Source organism: Hypanus sabinus, chromosome 8 (genome assembly GCF_030144855.1).
Source record: "Hypanus sabinus isolate sHypSab1 chromosome 8, sHypSab1.hap1, whole genome shotgun sequence".
Taxonomy (NCBI): domain Eukaryota; kingdom Metazoa; phylum Chordata; class Chondrichthyes; order Myliobatiformes; family Dasyatidae; genus Hypanus; species Hypanus sabinus.
In genome coordinates, this window is record NC_082713.1 from 118,673,426 (window position 1) to 118,684,532 (window position 11,107).

An 11,107-nucleotide genomic window follows, 5' to 3' on the forward strand; every position below is an offset into this window, starting at 1 on the left:
GTAGTTGGGGTGACTCAAGTCTCCAATGATTGTCAGGCATTTTTCACACACTTGTCTTTGTAAATGTCCTGAATAGTGGAAAGGCACATCTACAGAATTATGCTGCTGTCTGCACAACTCTCTAGAGGGTCTTGCATTTGAGGGAAGTACAGTTCCCGTGCCAGGCAGTGATGCAGCCTGTCAGAATGCTCTCAATTGTTCTCCTCTAGAAATTTATTAGGATTTGGGGACCCATATCAAACTTCTTCAAACGTCTGAGGTGAAAGAGGTGCTGTTGTGCCTTTTTCACCTCACAGCAGGTTTGTACGGAGCATTTGAGATCCTCAGTGATGTGTATGCTGTGGAACGTAAAACTGTTCACCCATCCAATCCCAGATCCATTGATTGAAATAGGGGTAAGCCCATCTTCATTCCCATTGCATTCCAATACCAACTCTTTGTTTTTTTCGACATTGAGAGAGAGGTCATTTTTTTCACACCCATGTGTCAGGGTAGTGACACTTCTCTGCAGGACTTCTCTTCATTATTTGAGATTAGACAAATCAGTGTACTTAGATCTGATATTTCTCTACTCTAGATATGCATTAATCACATAATGATAAAAGGTCATGAAAGAAAAGACATCAGTTAACAATTCCACCCACCCCCCCCCCCCACATGAAAAGTAACAATTTCAGTTATGAGGATAGGCTGGACAAGCTGTGCATATTTTCTTTAATGGGGGAAAGCTGATATGGGTTTTGACTGAGGCATGCAATGTTATAAGGGGCATTATTAGAGTTTATGGTAATAAACAACTTCATCAGATCAAAATCCCACCCACATACACAGGTAAATGCATTTTAGATCAGATGTGCAAACTGTAACATTTTTGGAAAGTAAAACCCAGGAAGACTTTTTACAGTCAATGGCAGTGATCTGCAGAGTGTTGTAGAAAAGAGCAACTTTGGTGTGCAAGTATGTCTTTTGCTGAAAAATGGGAGAAGAATTCTTTTGTCATGCTGGCAATCATACGCCAGGGCAATGGTACAAATGTTGTGTGTCATGCACAATACTCTGGTGATGCCGCACTTAGTGTATCTTGCTCAACTATGGTCACCTTGGTATTGGAAAGATTTTATTCCACTGGAAAGTGTATAGAAAATACTTACAAGTATGTTTACAGGACTTGAATGACAGGGATATTGGAAGAGGTTGGAGACATTAGGATTCCATGGAGTGCAGGACAATAATAGGTGATATTATAGATGTCTAAACAATCATGAGGGGCATAGAGTGAAGGTACTCTCTCACTTTTAGAAGGTTGGGAAATCAGGAATTTAAAGGACAATAGGTTTAAGGGAGAAGGAAAAAGATGTCACATGAACTCAAAAAACAATAATTTTTTAACACAGTGGTATCTATGGGGAAGAGGATGTCTGAGAACGGGAGTAATAATGCTTTTAAAAGACACACATATAATGCTGGATGAACTCAGTAGCAGGCGGCGCCTATGGAAGAAAGTAGGGTTGACATTTCCGGCCGAGTTCCTTCGGCAGGACTAGAGAAATAAAATCTAGGAAGTTGATTGGTGAAAGAGACAGAAGGCCATGCAAGAAGAAAGTACGGTGGGTAGGGGAAGAGCACCACAGTGAGGTGATGGGTGGGCAAGGAGGTAACATGAGAGAGGGACAATGGGATGGAAAATGGTGGATTAATGATGGGGTTGGTGGAGGCATGACTGGAAGTCGAGAAATTGATATTCATGCCATCAAGTTGGAGGCTACCCAAATGGAATGTAAGCTGTTGTTCCTCCAACCAATGTGTGGCCTTGTCCCGGCAGAGGAGGAGATCATGGATGGTTATATCAGATCCTTCCTGTTTTGCTGCTCTTGAACACTTAAAAAAACAGTTTGAATGGGAATATTTAGAAGGATATGCATTAAACGCTGGCAAATAGTAGGAGCTTGGATCAGGATTAAGGTCAGCATGCGTTAGTTGAGCCAAAGAGCAACTTCCAACTGAAATGATTCAACCCTCAATATCGGGATGTGAATCAGGTTGTGAGGCTTTGGAGATTTTGAGAGTATCTGAGGAAGATTTTTCTTCACTCAGAGGATGGCTGCACACTAGAGGGCATTTTACCTGTGGGATGGTTCAGGCAAGTTCTCTCACAATGGTAAAGAAGCATAATTATAAATACTTGAATCACTGTTGCATTGTAGGCTGAATCCAGGTACATAGGACTAGTGTGGATGCGGATTTGATGGTTGGCATAGACATAATGCATCAAAGGGCCTGTTCCAGTGCTGAGTGACTCTGTGACTCTACATACTTGCACTAAATGTATTGGAAAATCTCAGTTTACATCGTTAAATCATCCTGCAACTAAGCCAAAACTAATTTACATTATCGATCATATGCTGGATCTCTGTATAGACTTTCTGAGACAGGTAGATTCAGGTGCACAGCCTCCTCTGTAAAAAAGGCAATTGCATCTTATCACTGTGGTATATTAAACTGAAGTACCTTTTCAATGTCAATATGGGTGATCAACATTTATCCACCTACTTTGCCATCTACCACACTGTCGCCAGCTGTGTTAGGTATACTCCACAAAGGCTTTCAGCATCCTCCTTCAAGCTCCATTAATGCAAGCTTAGAGAAAGTATCTCAATAAACTGGTTTGTACTGATCTTCTGAATCAAGTCATGGGCATAAATGGCTCAAGCACATTACAAATCACAATCTCCCAAGAATAAATGATCCATTATTCCCAACTCGATTTTCTCTCATTTCACCACATCGCAATTCTATCTGAATATATTTAACTCCTGCATCTTTTGATAATCTACTGTGTGGAAATATGTTGAAGGTCTTCGTAAAGTTTATTTAGTCATAGTCACTGTTTCACCCTTAGATGTGCTGCAAGCTACAACATCAAAACACCAGCAAGCAGTTTATCAATCGTAGCTCAGATTCATAAATCTTTTCTGAATCAACCTAAATCTGTTTTAATCACTATAACATACTGTTAAAAATTATTTCAGATCAGAATTTTTTTTTTCCCAATTCGGGAAGCTGGTAAAGCTTGTCTGTGTTTCAATGGCTTCACTGTCCGATATTAAGTTGTGTTGAGACATTTGCATTCTATTTATTTATTGTATTATTGAGTGAAACAGGCCCTTCCAGCCCTTTGATCTATGCGACCCACAACCCCAGTTTAACTCTAGCCTAAATCATAGGACAATTTACAATGACCAGTTAAACTGCTAATGCATATGTCTTTGGACTCTTGGAGGAAATCAGCACACCCAGTGGAAACCCATGGTTTCAAGGGAGAAAATACAGGTATTTGATTTGCAGTTACTGGGAACCATTTGACCATTGGAAGCAATGGAATTTGGATTATGTAAGTTTTGATATGATTAGTCCTGCTGACAGTGACTGAATATTCTTCTCTCTGGATAGAAAGGCTGACATCCAATAGCCCTGCTGACTGCTCTCTGCTCCTTTTGCTAAAGCCTTCTGCATATAAGGGATTCAGCTATTTGTTCATTATCTGCAATTAAAGTCAGTCTCCAAGGAGCTGGATTGCATCACTGATGTGTCTTTCTCCTGTATTAATGAGAGTTCCTTTCAATATATGTTTGCAACATCAGTAACAGCAGCTTCTCTAGAACCTGCAGAAATTTGTAGCACATGAAGGGGAGAGGGTGAACTCTGTGAACAGTAGAGTAGAACAGGACAGATATCCATCTGAAGATGGGAACAGATGTGCCGAATATTCCAGGAATAGGGAGAAATATATTCTGGGCAGCTCACTATATTTTTGCAGATGCAGACTGGCTGACACTGGACGACCGGATCTACTATGCACTCCTGACAATTCAACAAATTTACCTTCCTATTCTTGCTATTGTTGCTGTTCCTGGTGAGTCTTTCAATCCGTACTAATTCCAAGATATGGCTAACTAGCTCAGTCTTCACGTAGGTCATTTTTCCTTTCTCATTTGTGTTACAGGTATTAATTAAGTAAACTCTTGCAGTTATTTTAAGTTAATTGCACTCCACAGCATTGGTGGGTGTTTTAATTAAGTTATCTCAACTGTAAATTTGGATTGTGTTTTGGTGTCTGTTGTTTCAATATTTGGAAGTTTGTTGACTATTCTCAGGCTATAAACTCTTGATTCCTGTACACTAACTCCAGTCTCTCCTGTGGCTGAAGGAAACTGTTTTGCACCCATTTTTTTTCTGGAAATTTAGCCATTACACATTGTTTACATTGGCAACCACTCTGACAGCCATCCCATTCCATTCTGGACATGTACATTCTAAGTTACCACTATGCTATCATCTTCCCCTGGCAGCTCTTGTTAAAAGGCTTGATAAAGAAGAACTCCTGCCAGAATTTGCTGTGTTTTACAAATATTGATCCAATAGTTTTTAACATTATTAACAATCTTTTGATTCTGAGCAGTTTACAAAATGGACTCACCCCTTCAGAGAGACCCACTTCCCTAAATGTTCACTACAATTTCATAAATGTGCTGTTTCCCTGTATTCTGACTCTCTCTCAACCTCTCTTTCTCTTTCATCTTTCCCTATATCTCTCCCTCACTACCTATCTCCCTCCCTTGCTCCCTCTCTCACTCCTTCCCTCGCTTGCTCTCTCCCTCATTCCCTCCATCCATCAGTATGAAAAGGGGATAACACACAGCAGAGAATGGCACATAGACATTTTTTTAAAAACTGCTATTGAATAGAACAAAAAACATCTCTTTGGTATTGCACTCCTTCTGTTTCAATGCCTTTGGTCTCCAATATTAGTGTTTACCAAGGAATCAACTTGAATGATTACAACAAATGCCTTTATGAACTGAAATTCAACATAAACTATCATTGCCCATCTCTGAACAGAGAAACAAAGTTCTTCATACATTGTTAAATCTCTGGTCCCACTTGTTCACTCTCCTCTGCATCTTCTCTGAGTGTTTGATGTGATTGCAAAAGTCTTGGCTCTGAAATGGATACAGCAGCCAAACAGTGTTCACCGGCTTTAAAAAATTCATTTCTGACATTTACTTCCTGATGTAACTTGGGAATTTTATGTTCCCAGGGTTGTTTTTGCATTAAGGATGTCATTCAAAAATATAACATGGAACCAAACAGCAAAGAAACAGGTCCCATAGGCCATTATGTTGTGCCAAACTAATTAAACTAAAATGTCTAACTGAACTAAATCTAATCTAATATATCTAACAAAACTGATCCCATCTCTCTGCACATCTATATGGCTCTAATCTAGTAGATTCATGTACTATCTAATAGTGTCTTAAATGCCTCTCTACTGTTCTATTTGTTTCCACTGTCTCTCCTGGTGGTGCATTCAAGGCACTCACATATCTGATTCAAACTTACCCCTCCCACTGGATTTAAATGCCTTTGAGTATCAAATATTTTGAGCCTGGGAGAGTGAGCCCAGTATCTACTCTATCTATACCTCTTATAATTTAGTAAATTTCTGTCAGACCTCCACTTAGCCTCAACCACTGCAGAGAGAACAACCGAAGTTTGTTAATGCTTCTTCTAATAGTACAGGCCCTCTAATCCATACAGCACACTGGTAAGCCTCTTCTGCACCTCCTGCAGAGTTCCACATGCTTCCTATTATGGCGTGACCAGAACTGAATGTATACTCCAGATGAGGCCTAATCTGAGTTTTATTTAAAAAAATAGAAAATGTTGGAAAGGATTGGAGCAGCAGATTGATATGAAGTAGAGTGGGAAAGAACCACTTTCTTTGTTACAGGTTCATGTACTGGCAGCAGAACAGGAGATCATGTTTACAAAGGCATGGATGAATATGGGAGAGAAGGATTGAAGAGTGAGAAATCTTTTAAAGTGTACAAGGTGAAGTCAAAGATGGCATTCAAATTCAGGGAATGTTCAAGACATGACAGTTCAAATAGTGACCTGTTCAAACTGATGATGTCACTAGGTCATCAGCTAATGACCAGGATCAAGACAGGATATTTAATATGAGTATGCCTTGGTCAGTGGCAATGTATAATGGCATAGGCTTGACCTGACAGCATCAGCATACTCAAGTTTAGTGCACAACAAAGAGCAAGAAAGATTTGGACTGATTTCTCCTACTCCCTACATCATAAACAGGCCCCCTCACACACTCACATTAGTGACCCAAGATCACGGGATAAAGTTCAAAAGAAGAAGCTGGCAACTGTTTTCCTCACAAGCCCATATCTTTCATAGGATAATTAAGAACACAAATCTGGGCTGAGTCCCTCACATTTGCTCAAGGTCTTTGGGTGAGGCTCAAGACCTGGACACCAGACAAGTGTACTTGCATATTCTTGTCAGTGGAAACCTATACTGATTATCTGAAGTTGTTATTTATAGCCACAGCAAGTCAGGAACTACTTGAAAGTCAGGAACAGAAACTTTGTCCCTCTCCACTTCACCAGTCCAGTATCAGAGTACTGAGACATGGTTGGTGATATGGTCAGCACTAACAGCTCTGTGTTCCAGGATTTTGTTGTTTTCAATGTGATCAAAGGGAGGTAAGAGAGGGAAACTATCACAAGCTGAACTCAGAAAGAATATACTAGAGGTCTCATTCACAGAGATAGAATGGGCTGAGCTCAAAAATAGTAAAAGTAGAATCACTGTGATGAGATTTATCTGTATTGTATGCATTCTAAAAGTCTCTTGGGGACAGAGGAATGGAAATATTGGTTGATTATGGAATAATATAAAAAAGCGACTGTAGTAATGGTTAATTTAACTACTCTAACATTGATTGGGGCTTGCTTTGTGTCATAGGCTTAGATGGGGACAATATTTGTTCAAGAAACAGTCAACAGCTAGTCCAACAGGAGAAGCTATATTAGGCCTTGTTTGGTCAATTGTCCTTGCCAAGTGATTGGAGTTTCATTGGGATAGCATTTTAGGAACAGTGATCAAAGCTCCTTAGGTTTTTTGATAGTTATGAATAAGGGTAAGTCTGAATTTTGGAGGGAAATGACTGTGCTATTATACAGGAACAAGACAATGTTAATAAGGAGGATTTATTATCAGCAAGTCCACATCTGACATGTGGGAGTCATTTGAATACCAAATGTTCAGAGCTGAGAACTGACATGTTCCAGTAAGGAGGAAGAACAGGGATGGCAAGGTAAAGGAAAGTTAGATGCAGACAGAGGTTGTGCCTTTCATTAAGAGTAAAAGGCCACAAGGTAAGATTTAAAAAGCTGAAATTGGCTTACGCACATAAATGGCTAGAGCGCTGTGACCAGAAGTGTTTCACATTTACATACATTACAGACCTCTACTGTCTGTGACAGATATAAATGAATTTCACATAAACATAGTGGGTGGCTTCATAAATTTACAGATGATTCAAAGATTAGAGGGATTGTGCAGAGTGTCAATGATTGCCAAAAGATACATATTAGTTGCATATATGGACAGAAAAGTACAGATAGATTTTCATTCAGCTAAACGTTGCAATCTGGAAGATCAAATGTAAAGGGAGAGTACACAGTTAATGGCAGGATCCTTAACAGAGATGATATACAGGAGATCTTGGGGTGCAATTCAAGAGCTCCCTTCATAGGTTCATAGGGTGGTAAAGAAGAGATATGGAATACTTGCCTTCTCAGTCAAGCATTGAGACCAAGAAGTGGGATGATACAGCTTTATAAATATTCAGCTGCGCTGCACCTTGAGTATTATATTAAGTTCTGATCACACCATCATAAGAAGAATATAACAGGTTTTGATAAGGTGCAGAAGAGGCTCACTCAGATGTTCCCTAGATTGAAGCCATGTAATATAAAGAGTGTTTGTACATGCTTAAGTTGTGCTCACTGGTGTGAAGACGTTTGTAAGATTATGAGAGAGGTAATCTCAAGAATCACAGGGTTGTTGAGTCAGATATGCTGTGAGATATAACACCGAATTAGGTGATCCCACATGAAGTTATTCATCACCAATAAAAGTAAGGACATGATCGGTGAATTGAGGAAGATGAGTGAGAGGGAATATGCAGCAGATGTGACAGTCAGCAGCTTTAAATTTTAGGGCATCAATATAATAGGGGAAAAATGGACATTTTTTATCCTGACATTATCAGTGAATCTGTTATCAAATTCTTTGGTCTCATATATAATCCTCAGTTTTATTTCTCTCCCCGTAGTGAACATTATGATGATTGCGATTCTATCCCGGGGGAAGTGCGGACTCTCCAAAGTTGTCACTCACTACCTGGTTGCCATGGCAGCGGCAGATCTACTGGTCGTTTTTCTTGACCTGATTTTGAGGCAGATTCCTGTTATTTACAAGAAGTACTTCAGTTTTCTGTTTTCGCTGCGCATGTGTAACATGCAGGTGGTCATGATTTACGCAGCCACCGACTGTTCGGTTTGGTTTACCGTCGCTTTCACATTTGATCGATGTGTGGCTATTTGTTACCAGAGGCTGAAGAATAAGTACTGCACTGAGAGAACGGCGGCAATGGTCCTGGGGACAGTGACCGCTGTGAGCTGTTCAAAGAATATTTTCTGGTATTTTATTCTCACAGGTCTGTATTCTTTTGCTGATAACCCTCGATTTTGCGGGACAAGAAATGGTTTTCTGGGTTCTCCAGTCTGGGGAACAGTTGCTATCCTCCATTACCTGCTCACACCTGTGCTCCCGTTTGTCCTGATTCTGCTGCTCAACGCAGTGACCATCAGACACGTTTTGGTGGCCAGCAGAGCCCGCAAGAGACTCCGATGTTCCAGCGCTGGGGAAACTCACAGGGACGCAGAGATGGAGAGCCGCAGAAAATCACTCATCCTTTTGCTGGCAATTTCGGGGAACTTCATTTCATTGTGGGCATTGTTTACAGTAAATTACATATGGTTCCAATTGTATTACCTGGTGCGGGGGATAGATTTTCCACCTTATTCAATGCAAGAGGTGGCCTTCATGCTGCAGCTCCTTAGCTGCTGCACAAATACGGCTATTTACGCTGTGACCCAGTCGCTTTTTCGGGAGCAGCTGAAAGATATTATGAAATATCCTCTCACTCTCATTATAAAATACACCCAGTTCCGAAGGGAACCAAGCAATTCAGTGACTTGTTCTGCCTAACATGACTGGTTTTCCTGCAGCCTCCTCGCCTTTCAAACTTTCTCCGCTCCCTTGAAACTCGGCAAGGTCCGTGTCACACGCCGTTCCTCCAGTTCATGACTCTCATCGACCAGATTCAGTGTGGATAATGTGCTAAGCTGCTTACCATTCTGTTTGTGAATCTTCTTTCCATTTAAATTCCATCTTTTCACAGATGGATAATTGCACTTCTGCTTAATACAAAACTACAAATTATTGCAAATATTCTACATTAATAAAGGAATTTAAAATGTAAGAAACACAAACTTCCTCCAGTTAATTCAACAATTCCTTCTTTCTAATGCAAAAGTGGTTGAAGTATGACTTGAGGGAGGTATATAAAATATCAAATGCATAGATATGGAACATAATCTTTTTACATGGATGGGTCTGAGCCAAGTGGAGGAAGGTGAGGTGAAGAAATTAAAAAATGGATTGGAAGGGTTTCAGATGACCACTAAGAAGGGAACCAAGGAGAAAAAAGACATCGCTGAGAGGATAGCTGCAGGACACCACAACATTTACAAAAGAAGAACACATGAATTGGTTAAGCTTCAAAGGCTGGCAAGTGGTAATTGGATAGGTAAGAATTTGATGGTCATCATAGAAATTGTGTGGGGTGGGGAGAGAAAAAATGAGTCACACAGCGGGGTTACAGGCCCTGTGATAAGATGGTCCAGCTGACTCTCTTTATCAGTTTGAGTATGACGGGTGCATCCTATCAAACAATTAACCATATAACCATATGACAATTACAGCTTTTAAACAGGCCATCTCGGCCCTTCTAGTCCGTGCCGAACGCTTACTCTCACCTAGTCCCACCGACCTGCACACTGTGCCCATAACCCTCCATTCCTTGCCTGTCCATATACCTGCCCATTTTTTAAAAAATGACAATATCGAAGCTGCCTCTACTACTTTTACTGGAAGCTCGTTCCACACAGCTACCACCTTCTGAGTAAAGAAGTTCTCCCTCGTGTCACCCCTAAACTTTTGACTCATGTCCTCTTGTTTAAATCTCCCCTATTCTCAATGGAAAAAGCCTATACACGTCAACTCTATCTATCCCCCTCATAATTTTAAATACCTCTATTAAATCCTCCCTCAACTTTCTTCGCTCCAAGGAATAAAGACCTAACTTGGTCAACCTTTCTCTGTAACTTAGGTGCTGAAACCCAGGTAACATTCTAGTAAAAGTCCTCCGTACTCTCTCTATTTTGTTGACATCTTTCCTATAATTCGGTGACCAGAACTGTACACAATACTGCAAATTTGGCCTCACCATTGCAATTTTATCATTATAAATTTTAACAATACAATTAGCAAGTATTATATAGTGCTTTCTCTGGGTTGACAACTTTATTGTACTTCATTGATTACTTCATCTATCTTCCTTGCCGTCTCAACAGGATTTATGTGATTTGCAAAATGGTGCCTTATAAAATCCTTACCAGTTGTGAACAAAATAAGATTCTGTTTCTACACTTCATTTCATTTTTACTAATACTACTCTATTATAAACTGTTCAAGCCTCAATAAATTATACTTGTACAGGTAAATCATTTTCAAACTTTTCTAATCCGCACCTCCTCCTGATCAAACTGTTGCAGGAAGCATACAATGTTCCTGTTCAAACTGAAGGTGCTAATCTTTCAATTCCCAAAATCACATCAATTTAGCTCTGTTGTTGCCACACCAATCTGGCAGTTTCGTTTTGGTCAAAATTAAAACAAATAACATCATCCTATACCCTGACTCTATTTCAATTACCACCAGATCAATAGGGACCAAACACCAGAATGTATTTATTGCTCAGTACATTTGTCCCGGTATATTAGGCAGTATGGTATCATAATATTTAGCATAATGCTTTACAGTGCCAGTAACTTTGGTTCAATTTCCATCACTGTAAGTACATTCTCCCGTTGATGGCATGAGTTTCCTTTGGGTG

The 11,107-nt window shown here is 40.0% G+C and overlaps 1 protein-coding gene across 1 annotated transcript; it reads left to right on the forward strand.

Annotated features, from left to right (window-relative positions):
* Positions 1 to 8,277: 8,277 nt before the first annotated feature.
* Positions 8,278 to 9,138, forward strand: LOC132397661 (cysteinyl leukotriene receptor 1-like). Its single transcript, XM_059976428.1, has one exon. The coding sequence runs from the start codon at positions 8,278 to 8,280 to the stop codon at positions 9,136 to 9,138; it is 861 nt and encodes a 286-aa protein (XP_059832411.1).
* The last annotated feature ends 1,969 nt before the right edge of the window (positions 9,139 to 11,107 follow it).

Bases quoted from the DNA above. Each gene is read 5' to 3' on its own strand.
- LOC132397661 (XM_059976428.1), top strand. From the start codon at position 8,278: ATGGCAGCGGCAGATCTACTGGTCGTTTTTCTTGACCTGATTTTGAGG.